We start from the raw sequence: 13,190 nt of genomic DNA on the forward strand, positions 1-13,190 counted from the left end.
ATCGTACCTAATAGCGGTATGCCTAACAGGGATATACCTTAAGAGGCTTTTAGTAGTACTACTAAACTATTTCCTAGAGTTTTAAAAGTAGACTCTTACTAACGTAATTCTTCTCTAAATTATCTAACTATAACTATACATTAACTACAAAGTTGGGTTTTTTTAATACCTATGTGTAGCTGGTTAGAGTGTAGCCTACTATTCTTTTCTAAAACAATTAATTTAATATACTATGAGCCAGACAGATGCAAACAATGGAAGCCGTTAAGAGGCGCACTGCTGACCATTTCAAATGCTACAATGGTATTTTTTCTTCAAGTTATGAATTTGTTCTATTCTTTATGCCCCGCTCATTAAAAACGTTGTTCGCAATGTCATGCTTCATGAACGCTATAAACACAAGAACAAATACAAATGACCCATAGCAAGACTCCTACTAGTCCAAGTAAAGCCCCAACCCTGGGGCTCAATGACTTATATACTGGAATACAGCACTGACGTCCTTCAAGTCATTCGCCGTCTCCTGTCTAAGCAACAAATCCTGAATTTTGCCAAGTGCGCCCGTCTCCCCATCGTTAACAAAATGATTCCAAGTACTCGTATCACCATACAACATGGCCGGAGCCTTCATAATTTGCTTGCCGTCCTCTTTTCGGCATCGCTTGCATTTGAAGGTGTCGTGGGTATCACTAGTCGTATTATCGCGGTATTGGAAAAGCTCACGAAGTGAGTCAAGACTGAAATGCCGCTCTACATCCTCTGCAGAATCAACAACACAGGACGAGAGCGACTGCTTGTGAGATTGTCGCTGGAAGACCTTCTCTTCAATAGTACCGGTGGTGATGAAGCGGTACACGAAGCAGTCCTTTTTCTGGCCATCACGCCACACACGAGCAAGGGCTTGCTGGTCAGCAGCTGGGTTCCAATCGGGATCGAAAAGGACAAGTCGGTTAGCGCCAATGAGATTGAGACCACATCCACCAGCCTTGGAGGAGAGAAGGAAGACAAACTCAGGGCTTTCCGGGTCATTGAACTTGTCAACCAGTTTTTGTCGTTTGCTAACATTCATTGTACCGTCTAGGCGGAAACAGCCATATCCACGTGATCGGCAAAGCATGGCAAAAATGTCGAGTGTCTGAGTGTAGTTGGAAATCAAAACGATCTTGTCGTTTGTCTCAGCGCGGATGCGCGCAAGCATACGGTCAAGGACGGCCATCTTTCCAGAGTACCACACCTTAACCTCCCGGTCTCGACCTCGTGCGTCCTTTTGCACAAAATCTTCAGGTAGCTTGTCTTCACACCCTGGCAAGTCTTCTGGTAGATTGAGTAGGTCAGGGTGGTTGCACAGCTTCTTGAGCATGCCAATGACCTTAAGGGGCTGCGAACCTTTGCCGCGTAACAGGCTTTGAACATCCGGTGATTTAATGAAATGGTTGTATAGGTCCTTTTGAAATGGTGCAAGATTGCAGAACACGACGTGCTCATATTTGACTGGTAGGTATTTGGAGAGAATGTCGTTAGTTCGTCTGATGATGAACTTGTTGACCAGACCCAATAGCTCTGTGAGCCGCTCGTTACCCTTCTGCACGTCGGCGTCTGTTCCGTTGGCATCGCGACCCTTCAGAATGGGTATTTCAAATTGCTTGCGGAACTCCATACGTGTACCAAGGTAACCAGGATTCGCAAAATTGAGCAGTGCAAAATACTCTGAAAGATCGTTCTGGATGGGCGTACCGGAGAGAATAACACGTCTCTGTACGTTCAAGCTGTTCAAGGCCGTGAAAGTTAAGCTGTCTCCATTCTTCAATCGATGACCTTCATCGCAAAGCATCAATCCAATTGGCGTTTGTCCAAATTCGTCAACGTACAGTCGCAGTGTTTCATAAGACACAATTAACACTGGCCGAACAACTGCGCGTCCAGATGCGATTGACCATTGCCGTATTTGTTGAATCAGTTCTTCTTTCGACGCTTTTCCGTCGATCGCGAAAGGGGTAACAGCGTCTTTCCCCAGCCATTTCACCAGCTCGTTTGCCCAGTTTCTCACTAAACTTGAGGGACATGCAATAACACATTTCTGTATCGTGGATTTGCCAGCTTCAGGCGACTGTTTCAACAGCGTCCACATCAGCGTGATACACTGCAATGTCTTGCCGAGACCCATCTCATCGGCCATGATACAGCCGTTCGCCTTTGGATCAATCATACCAGTTGTGGCTCGGTACAAAAACTTCACTCCTTCGACCTGATGGGGTCGCAGAACCTTGGCAAGCCTTGGATCTATCACCACTGGTACACGCGGCCGCTCGTTATCTACCTTCTTCTTCAAACCCAGTATCTCAGCCAAACTCTTATGAACCAGTGGAGCATCTAGCTCCTTCTTCTCAGTTTGGCTTTCCTTGGGCTCAGGCTCTTGTTTCGGCTCAGGCTTATCGTCAACAGTTGGATCGTATAGTACGATTGCAAATTCTCCACTGGGATCATGCAGTGGTCGTGCAACGAAGACAGTTCCAGTTCGCATTCCCAGTAGAGGCGCTGGTCGGTTTGGGTTGTATGCTCCGGTGTCCTTATTGACTAGAGGCACAATAAATTTTGCCCTGAATGCAGTCTCTTTGTCTTTGGGTTTGAACACTGGGAATCGGTTCGCGTCTCGTGTGGCGAGGGCTAATCGATCCTCGTTGGAGTATGGTTTATCACTTTCCCCATCCTCACCACCAGCGCCAGAGTAATCAACTTTCCTCCTCTTCCTCGCTGGCTTTTCTGATACTCGCGACACTGTAGCTGAACCTGGACATCGAAATGGCTTGATTAGACGCTCGGTCGACTGTGGAGTGCCACCATAGAGACGCGCTGCAGGCTTCAACGGCGTAGCCTCGCCAGTTGCGAGTGATTTCGGCCGATGCATGATGAATCACTACACCGAAGAACTCGGCAGGATTTTATGAGGCGTTTTGGACAATGTGGTGAAAGTTGAAAGAATAGTGCAGAAGTGTTGCTCGGTGCTCCAAGGTGGCGGATCAGCATCGCGTCCCTAATTAGCGTATTCGCGCTGTCACGTGCAACAATAGGCACCTACATCATCCTACACAAAGTCAATTTATCCATTGTAAACATTGCAATCATCCAGTGAAATGAAGAAATTCCAAGAAAAGTGTGAAAATGGGTTGATTCCGCAAAAAAGATGAATTGAACCTGATGCAGAAAACCCTGTGACCGGCACCTCCGAGCCTCTCCGCAAATTCCCCAAACGCACCCACTACCGCCACCACATTGCACATCTTCAACATCATGGCGCGAAAAGCAATAGCGAAAGATCAAATTGTCAAATTGATTGTAGGCGCAGGTCAAGCGTCTCCCTCACCGCCTGTAGGACCGGCGCTGGGAAGCAAAGGTGTAAAGAGCATGGATTTTTGCAAAGTATGTCACACAAAGATCTCTACCTCGACCCATTGTCGCAAGACCATCCAGTTGACAATCTAATGTCAGGAGTTCAATGCAAGAACAGCACACTATACAGCGGGCACGCCGATACCTGCGCGCATCACAGTCCGCCCCGATCGCTCATTCCACTTCCAGCTTCGCACACCACCCACTGCGACCCTCCTCCTAAGTGCGGCGGGTGTACTACCAACCAAGAACAAGATACGGGGTGCAGGAAACGTTCCTGGGCCAATGAACAACCACGAAGGACAAAAGGGAAAAACGTCAACGAGTAGTCCAATGGTGGGAAATGCAGTCAAGGGTACGGTGGGTACTGTCAGCCTAAAGCACGTGTATGAGATTGCCAAGATCAAGCATAGTGAGACGCGATTAAGCGGGTTGAGTCTCGAGGGAATTGCGAGGAGCATCGTAGGACAGGCTGGAAGCTTGGGTGTAGTCGTCGTGCCATAGGCTGATGGACAGAGTTTCGGATTTTCGTTGCTGCTCTGCCCGAGTCATTTCGGAGGGGGGCTTAGAAGTACAGAATATGAGACGCAGCGAGAGCATCCAGATCAAATTCTTGTCTATTGTACAAGACAAGGATCGGATGATGGAGCTTGGACATGGCACATGCACCTTTGGACACTGGGTCACTGCTGGAAAGGGCATTGTATAGATACTTGGAATTTGCAGAGGTGGGAACATGTCTTCTCTAAACATCACTCAACATGACCAGAACTAAGAGAAGGGAGTTACAATATGAACCAACGTACATGCGAAAAGTGGCTCTACGTTGAGAGAAAATCCATATTATCCAGTATACTATATAAACATCTAACATCATGATTGCATTCAAAGCTAGTCTATAGTGATGACCTGCTCAAGATGAGTGGGAAAAGGCAAACGTCGTTAGTGAACGAGGCCCTCGTTTAAAGGCTGGTTGCGGACGTTTGCCTGAAATGTGGCTGGTGGAAGATCAGGAGTGGTAGGCTTTCGTGTGATGGATATCTTGAACAAGGTTGGTCTTTGCTCAGCTCAGATTCCATCCGAGCTGCCGCTTGATCAAAAGCCATAAATACCCCCATGCTCTTGGAATCTCAATTGATGGTCCCTCAAATCTGCCCACAAGCGCAACTCACTTTCTTCGTCAAAGCTGCTGCCATTGAGATCACTAACTTCTGGGCTTACTCTCTCCAGCTTACTTAGTATATCCAGGAATTTGTACAGGTAATCTTGATGCTGTTGCGCTACACTACCTTTTCTTTCTTTAGGTACGTCAAGCAGCGTGCTGGCAATGGACCGGATTTTTTGTATCTATGTTGAACGACCTGTAAGCTTACGAACGGACGAATGGTGTTTGATGCAAAAAAAACATAACGGAGGATATCACCAGGTGTCTGACTTGATAGAGGAAACCTAAGTCTTGCAAATGAATGTGTAGACTTACAAAAGAGTCACCATTGGGCTCCATGTTAACCATGTCGATGTTGCTTAGTACCACTAAGAGGTCTTTGACTACCTGTTCGCGCTCTTCGGACATTGTCTTTTCGAGAGCTTCAGGGTCAGTTGTTGTGTCAGATACAAACTTGTCGATTCCTGCGGCAATCGCATTGGTAGAGGTCTGCAGACTCGCTTGGGCTTTTGTTCTTCGATACTTTTCTAGTTGTAGAAAATACTTCTCAACCAAGTGGGAGCGGGTGGCCAAATGGCTAGCGTATATGTTTGCTTTCTGTATCTCGTAGCGTCGTGTATCAGGAGCATCTGACTTGTGGTAATCATCTATTGCAGGATCTCGCATGCCTGCGTACTCGGTTGCGGGCGGTTGGTACGGTTTCTGTGGCTCAACCTCGCTATCTTTCCCAGTCTTGGGACGAACCTTCAGTGCCTCTGGTATGCTTTGCAAAATCTGCCTGCAACGCTGCAAGCTTTGCTGCAAAACGCGCTGCTGTCGGTCCCAATCGAATATCTCATCAATACCGAAAGCCATCTCGGCTGTAGCGAGCGAAGAGTATGAAAGATAAATGCGCACATTAATGTTGAAACCAGTGAGCATTGAGACGACACCGTCTTGCTGTGGCTGGATTTCGTGAGGGAAGATGTGCACATCATCTACTTCTCGTGGTAGAGGAGGTAGAGGCTCGCTGGGCGTTGCAGGCGCAATCACAAGCTCTCCAAAAGACGCACCCAATTGCTGTATGGTCCTGACTGAAATTAGCAATTATTGAGATTAGAGATAGGGCACAACCTACCGCACACCAACAAAGACAGTCCAGAAGACGCGACGGCCGATCTCTTCTGTGATGTAGTCGACTTTGGCCTCCCTCGAGCCATCGAAGTTGGGACCACTAGAGCCCCAGGCATTAGGTACACCGCCGAGGTAAGTATAGCCCTGGAGTTCGGGTTTATGGAGGCCTAGGCCGCGTATGATGGTCAGGCATTCGGCCATGTACAGGCGCAGCTGCCGCCATTGGAAGACATAGGCTCCAGTCAAGCCAAGGAAATAACTTGTGCAAGCATCGTACACACTCAGAGAAGGACGATCGAGGTAGCCAGGGCCCCGCGCGCGGGCACAAACGTCTCTGCACTTGTCAACCAGGGCAAGATGGTTTGGGTATTCGTGGCGCGTCTGTGAGTTGAGGTGCAGGCGCGGTTTCCGGGGGAAAGAGGCGACCAAGGTAGCGATCATGGAGGCCAGCAGGGCGAGGAAGGAGGGATTTGTCAAGTCTTCTCTGCGACCCCATGCTTCGCGAAACGAGGGCTCATGGGGAAAGGGACATAGTGGATGTATGTAGGTAAAGAAGTCGTCAATTAGGGCGTTGAGGGTGGGGAGGGCGCATATTTCCTCTGCAGAGAGCTGGACTGGCTGGGAGGATTGGAGCTGGGAGGACTGGAGTTGGGCCAAGGCGTGGGCGGCACTGGTGGGAGATTCGGGCGCTGACCCTTCCGAGTCTATGCCGGCAACGCGCCGCCGCTTGATGGCTTCGGCGTGTCTATTGGGAGGCCCGCGTCGTCGGCTGGGGCGATCGAATGTGCATGGAATTTCAAGAGCTACACAGGCCCTACAGGGCGGGCCTGATTCATCGCACTGGAGCAGAGGGCGCGAGTCAGCAACAACATGTGTGGGCCCAGTACAGGTACATGTACGGGGCGTGTGGGCGCGTAGCGTGGCATACCTTGACCTTGCGGATGCTGCAGGAATCGCAGGCCTTGCGTAGCCTGTTTGGCTTGGACTGTTGGGGTTGGGATTGGGATTGGGGCTGGAGTTGAGGCGAATTCAGCACATGATTTGCGTGGAGGGCCTGCTGGGCCTGCTGGGCCTGGAGCACCTCGTTGATGTTCTCGAGCTTGGGAAAGGCGGCATCGTGGGGGTAGGGCAGACGAACAGACTGTGGTGGTGGTGGCTGCTGGACCGGCTGGACCGGCTGTGCTGGCTGAGTGGCATCGAGGGCGTGGGCGGGGGAATAGGTGTAGTGCGGGTCCTGGGGTGGGAGGTACTGGGGCGAGTCTGGGGATTTCATGATTCCGAATATCTCCCGCCGCGTAGGAAGGAGGCGAGGTGACGTCGCGTCAACTTCGGGACACAGACAGACGAGGCGTCGTGGGGTGCAGCGAGGAGCCGGAGCTGGCGCAGGCGCAGGAGCTGGGACAGGCTGTACTACAGTGTCCCTCTGGGACTCGTCGCATTGCGCAGCCAGACACGGACGGGAGACGAAGAGCAGAAACAAGACTGGACTGGACTGGACTGGCCTGCCACTGCACACGCAGGTGAGATTGACGTCGCGGTCCGACCACACACGGAAACAACCGAGGCGACCAAAGAAAAGGCCTGGCGTGGGCTATGTCCATGCCCATGCCCATGCACTGCACCATCCCCAAGCGATGTCGATCCAAAGCCAACAAAATCCTCCGACACTGTGAACACATGTTCGTCCCATTGCGTCCTGATACCACCACACACGTCATCGCCAATACAATGCCCTGCTTGGCCATACATACCACTAGCAAGTACTACACATCCTGCCTCCACTGTTGCCCGCCCAACACTCCCTACCACGCATTCACGACGGCCGGGTTCCACTCCAGCCCCTCGCCTCGTCGTGTCTGTCAATCGCTGTCGTCGCTGTCCGCTGAGCTGCGTGTCGGCGGGCGTGTGCTTCGCGTAAGGGAAAAATCAAGCACGTCCGACTTGTCCCCAGCATCAACATACTTGCGCAGACACCACCCAATCTGCACAGCCGTCGATGTTTCCTTGCCCAGCGGATCAATCTGCCGCCCCTTGACAAATACTACACGCACGCTGTTAGCGCCTATCCCACATCTCTCGACCCAGCCAGCTACTCACTGATTTGGTTCTGACTATCCTCGCGGTCGTAGACCTTGTCCGACGAGCCAAAGGCAATAAGTCCGAGTTTGGATGAGCGCCCTTGCTCCTTGGCATGGTCCGAACTGCGCTCAAACCCCTGTTGCGCCAGCCCGGCAAGGAGATGCTCATAGATCTTGCGCGGCAGTTTGCTTGACGAAGGACTGTTGGTCGGCCACGTTGTAATGTTCAGTGTGGCCAGATGACAAAGGTCACCCAGGCAGTTTTCAAAGTTGACAAAGCTATCGTTCTTGCTTCGAACCACGCTCACGGCAGGAAACGCTACTGAAATCTGCTCTAGCAAAGTGCAGTCCTTGCATATCTGCGAGAAGGATGAATAGTCGTACACGAGCTCCTCGTCACAGCTCTCGGGGCCCGTGCTACCATGCACATTCAGGCTCTTCAACGTCTTGCCATGGCGCACAATGCCCGCAGCAGCCGGCAGCGCCTTGACGTACGTCAGGTCCAGTGTCAACGTCTTGATTCCAGACACTAGGCAAAGAAACCCGTCAATAGCACCTAGCCCATCGTTTTCCGTATTGTCGTCGTGCTTGAGTTCCAGTGTCTCGAGTTTGTCGGGAAGCTTCGTGCTTTTGCTCAGTTCGGCCAACAGGGCGTCGGCGCCTGAGCAGCCAAACACACGGATGCTCTTGATCGTTTGGAAATCGATCAGTTTGCAGTATGTCCCTGCCGCGTACCGCAAATGTAGCTTTTGTAGTGTGATCTCTTTGAGGGCCATGGGCGTACACTTTGCGAAAGGCTGCATGTGGCTGAACATGGTTGAAGTAATCAGACCAGGCTCATTGACCGTGTCGTTCAACTCGCGCGTGGTAATGGACGAATCCAGCTCATCAAAGCTGGCGTGTAATGTTATCTTGTCAAGTGTGCGTTTGGCTGTGTTCTTGAGTAGAAAGTGACAAAATTCCAGAACCTCTCGTGAGTCCGGGTATAGGCCAATTTTGCGCACATTTTCAAAGCACTTGTCAATATTGGGCAGTTTCTGCAGCTCCTCCAAAACATTGCGGTCCAGAGAAATGCCTTCCAGCCACTTCATGCGCTTCTGCTTTCGATACAGCAAGACCAGGTTGTCCCCAGAAAAGGGCGACCAGGGATGCCATGAGAACTTGTCCAACTGATTCTCTGGCAGCAGTTCCAAAATCATGCGAATGGCAAAGTTGGCCTGCTGTTGTTGGTTGCATTTGTCTAGCACATCTGCAAGGTAGAGGTCCAGCTTGCGCACATGTTGTAGGCCGATGTTCCTAGGGTTGAGGAAGGCTGCGAGGCGCGTATCGTTAGGCGAGCCGACGTCGAGAGTGACTTCGTAGTAGAGCTGGCGGGCAGCAATCTCATGCAACTGCTTGCATGTGAGACATAGATTCTTGAGGTCGGTCGGGCGGTTGATCTACGATATGAGGGTCAGCTATAGCAGCCACACAGAGGCTACGCGATACTTGCGTGCTGAATGACGAGCGTCTTCAAGTCGACAGACAAGTCCATGAAAGCTAGCCGGGACGCCATCTTGTGAGCTGTGCGACGAGAGCCGCTCGCCTGCCGGAGAATATGATCTTGGCCGGGAGTAAGAGGCCGAGTGTGGTGGTGTGGGTGTTTTGCTATGGGCGTCTTGTGATGGGTGAAGAATGTGTGGTCGAATTGTGTTTGTCAGCGCTGCTGCCTGCTGCCTGCTACCTGGCGCTGCACACGGCGGGTTGCTGATGAGGCTGAAGTGGACAAGCAAGAGTAGAGTAGGGGGCGGAGGCTTCTGGGGCTTCTCCACGGCTTGCCTGCGCCCGCCAAAGCAACCAACCCTCAGCCTCACTTCACCTGTCCCGCCATGACGAGGGCCCCCACCGCTGGCTGGGCCGAGGGAGAACCAGGGTCCACACGGGCAGAACAAAAGGGCGCTAGCATAGAGTAAGTAAGTACACAGTAGCCGACATGCTGGGGTAAGTGGAGTGGAGTGGAGTGGTCTGCCTGGCTACCATTGGATGCTGTACTTGGACTGCTCCATTGGGCGGAGCGCGTCCACCTTTGATATGTACATCCAAGTAGTAGTACAAATGTACACACAAATACCATATATGTACACGTTTTAACAAGTACAAACACACACGCTCACACCCACAACACCCATGATGGATACACCAGACCGCCCTCTGCCAAGCTCAAAAATCATACGTTCAATTGTAAGGTATCCCCAAGAAAATGCCCAAGATGTTCAACGCCAGATGCCAGACACCTCGCTATGCAGGTGAGACCATGGATGAGACAAAGCCCCCCAAGAGATCCCTTCGCTTTCGCTTTCGCTTTCCAATATACACGTCTCCCTCATTCTTCTCCATCACTATCACCAAATCCTGCCAATAGCTCTGCCTCGAGTCCATCATCGTAATCCTCGTCCAGGTCAGGCGCAACCCCATTGGCTTCAGCCATCTTGTCCTCGTCTTCGCCTTGCTCCTCTTCCGGTCCGGTGGTTTCGGGACTTGGTAGACCAGACGACTTCTCTGCACTAACAACGTTTGTCATAGACGTCACTCGCTCCATAGTCCGTTTCTTCCGCCGTTGCAGTCGAGAAGTACTAGTGACGCTAGCATCGCTCTCCTCCGTCTCGCTAGCCTCTGTTGAATCAGTGCGCTTTCGCTTCTTCTTGGTTTGCTTCGCATCAGACATTGTACTGTTCTCTGACCGAACACTGTCCGTGTCCGATTCACTGCCGCCGTCCGTGTCTGTTTCATCCATAAACTCTGCCAATTCATCATCCAGCGCAGCCCACGCCTCATCGGACATCTCCACTATCGGTGAGTGAGGTGCCTCATCTGCCTCTTCGTCACCGGTTCCATTAATGCTCTCATCCTCGAGATCCGGAACTGGCGATCCACCACGGTCGGCAGCATCGATTTCGATCAGGTAAGGCGTCTCGTCCACATGCTCCCACCTGGTGCAACACTGAAACATCCATTCAGGGTTTACAATCTTGATGTGAGGATAACGAGCAGCTCGCTTGACTTTGGTAGTTTTTCGATCAGGGTTGGCAATGACATGGGTTGTCCGCCGATTGACACTGGTAGTGACCTCTGCACCGAAGCTCGAGATCCACAGTGCAAAGTCTGATCTAGGTCATTGTTAGTTGCGCGCTGCTGCTAGCGTCCGAACAAACTTACGACAAAACGTCCACGCCAAGAGGTATGATACCCGAAAACACAACCACAGCCCCATCGAGCACCTCGCTCTTGATGCGTGGCATGATTTCTGCAACATCAGGGATGACATCGTCCATGGCTCGTTTTTTGGGACTCTTTTCGCCTTTCAGTTCTGCAACACGACCACCCGCGGGCACTTTCTTAGCCTTCCTGTACTCGTCGTAAAACGTCTGGTGCACGCGAATCAGATTCTTCTCAATGATATCCAGGCCCCTATCGTTGTCGTTGAGGATGCTGTGTCGGACTTTGTGGTGTTCCACATGTTGCATATTGCCGTTTTCTACTTGAAGGGAGCCGTCTGCATCTTCCGCCTCGTCATCCTCTTTATCTTGCATAAGTTGTTGCTGCAACAGTGGCCGTTCAGTCTGCTGTGCAATAATAACCTTCTCCTGCTCCTTGGCTTGCACTTCCAAGTCCTCCGTTGCCGCCAGAGATATAAGTTGCTGCCCTAGTTCATTTAGATCTCCATTTGCAGCTCCAGCTGGACCGACTTCGGCAGGTTTGCCTACAACCGCAATAGTTTTGTTGGTCTCAGCATCGGCTGCTGATTTCTTCGGCGTAGGAGACAACTTGTCCTTGGTAAACGACACCAATTCTTGTTGTTTAGGCAGAAAGCTTGCGTTGATGTCTCCGGCACCAGGGAAGAAGTTGAAGACAGGTACACGGACAAGATGGGGACTGTATTGCCAGACGTCTGCTCTGTCATCAATGATGACACACATGGCTGTGTTCTGGTAGAAGAGTCGAGTCAGGCTCTTCAGCTTGTCTGTGTAGTTTTCATCGCGGCTGAGGATGCGGTCGCCAAAGTACTTGCGCTCGGGATCAATGATTTTTGCAACCGCTTGCGCATATGCTCGGGTAGCCATGGTGTAGACGTGCATTTCGTAGAGTTTGGAAACTCGATCGAAGAAGTCCTTGAGCCCTGGGCGCATCTTGACGTAGTACCAATTTGCAGCCACGTTGGATACATTATCATCGGCGAGTTGAAAGCCCTGAACATCCTTGACAGCGTCGTGGTTTGGGTTCTCGGGATCCGCCTGCCACTCGGCAATTGTTCGTTCGCAGGTGGTGTGGATGACGGTCTGGTCGAGATCTACAATGAGGGTCAGCTTTCGCGCATTCAGGAGGCGCCTTTTAGCGTCCTCCTCAGCGGCTACGGCTTCTTTGTGGCTGACGAGGAGCGCGGTATTGTCATGGGCCATGTTGACGGTTGCGCGGTCGACGTCACGCTCCTTGGTCAGATAGTCGACCTGGGTCATATCTCTACCGCAATCGACGCAAAGGCCGCCAAACTGGGTCTCGTGTGTGCATGGCTCTTCGATCTCAAGCAATGGAATTCTAGGGGCACGTTTAGCCTCCAGGGCTTGTCTTGCGACAACAAAGCAGACTCACCCGGATCGGTCGATGACAGTGCCTGGCTTGACGAACCATCGCGTGATCTTTCCTTCAGTGCTCGCATCAAAGGTTTGCCTAAACTTCTTCATCACCGTCCGCTCGCCTCCCCACTTGTCGCCCTCGACGACGCGGCTCTCATAGCTGTAGGTGAAGAGCTTCTCGGACCGTGGCACCTCGGCGTCGCGCTTCTTCAAGAGGTCGATGACGGTGATGGGATAGTTCAAATCCCGGGGTGAAAGGATCTTCATGCCGACCTAGGGCAGCCCATGCGACTGAGGACGTAGTAGTGATGGCGGTCGCGTCGTTCTTCTAGTTGGCGCATCCGGTACCGACGCGGCAGAGCAGTCGGAAGGCCGCTCGCGCGTCGTCGCAAGAGTGTTGGGGGTGCGAGCAACGTGCTGGATGGGGAAAGACACCTGAGTGCGTAATGGAGAGAGTCGAGGGTTCTGGCCAGTGTGCAGCGCGATACGGGAATGGGCTGGGTGCGAGAGTGGACGTGTTGGGTGTGCGACTGGGGATTGACGTATGGCGTCGCGGCTGGCCGATTTCCGATTTCCCCCCCAAATAATTTGGAGCGAGGGGCAGCTTTATACCTTTGCAGCCACAGGGCTAGCGTGCACCTTGCTCGCACGTCCGCTCAAACATCAAACCCAACGGACAAAGGACAGCCCTCGGGGCTCCCTGCCCGTCGGCCACATGCCCCGCTGGCCGATTACAGCAATGCTCCAATTTGGGCATGGTGAGGAAATGAGACAGAGAAGAATACAGCAATGCATCGTCGACAGTGCTACATATTGCCTGCACGGCGGTGCGGAAGC

At 51.9% G+C, this 13,190-nt stretch overlaps 4 protein-coding genes across 4 annotated transcripts; 1 reads left to right on the forward strand and 3 right to left on the reverse strand.

Annotated features, from left to right (window-relative positions):
* Window positions 1–466: 466 nt before the first annotated feature.
* On the reverse strand, window positions 467–2,905 carry COCVIDRAFT_30950 (hypothetical protein; the record flags this gene model as incomplete). The annotated part of the gene is made up of 1 exon (XM_014696046.1): window positions 467–2,905. The coding sequence occupies one exon, from the start codon at window positions 2,903–2,905 to the stop codon at window positions 467–469; it is 2,439 nt and encodes an 812-aa protein (XP_014551532.1).
* Window positions 2,906–3,288: 383 nt separating this feature from the next.
* COCVIDRAFT_30951 (hypothetical protein) lies at window positions 3,289–3,891 on the forward strand (the record flags this gene model as incomplete). Its single annotated transcript, XM_014696047.1, has 2 exons — window positions 3,289–3,417; window positions 3,487–3,891. 2 exons carry the CDS (start codon window positions 3,289–3,291, stop codon window positions 3,889–3,891), a joined length of 534 nt encoding a protein of 177 aa, XP_014551533.1.
* Window positions 3,892–4,482: 591 nt separating this feature from the next.
* COCVIDRAFT_42182 (hypothetical protein) lies at window positions 4,483–9,298 on the reverse strand (the record flags this gene model as incomplete). Its single annotated transcript, XM_014696048.1, has 7 exons — window positions 4,483–4,734; window positions 4,868–5,621; window positions 5,670–6,505; window positions 6,594–6,950; window positions 7,654–7,706; window positions 7,763–9,182; window positions 9,236–9,298. 7 exons carry the CDS (start codon window positions 9,296–9,298, stop codon window positions 4,483–4,485), a joined length of 3,735 nt encoding a protein of 1,244 aa, XP_014551534.1.
* Window positions 9,299–10,105: 807 nt separating this feature from the next.
* COCVIDRAFT_112642 (hypothetical protein) lies at window positions 10,106–12,620 on the reverse strand (the record flags this gene model as incomplete). The annotated part of the gene is made up of 3 exons (XM_014696049.1): window positions 10,106–10,889; window positions 10,939–12,315; window positions 12,370–12,620. 3 exons carry the CDS (start codon window positions 12,618–12,620, stop codon window positions 10,106–10,108), a joined length of 2,412 nt encoding a protein of 803 aa, XP_014551535.1.
* Between the last annotated feature and the right edge of the window lie 570 nt (window positions 12,621–13,190).

Source organism: Bipolaris victoriae (genome assembly GCF_000527765.1).
Source record: "Bipolaris victoriae FI3 unplaced genomic scaffold scaffold_136, whole genome shotgun sequence".
Taxonomy (NCBI): domain Eukaryota; kingdom Fungi; phylum Ascomycota; class Dothideomycetes; order Pleosporales; family Pleosporaceae; genus Bipolaris; species Bipolaris victoriae.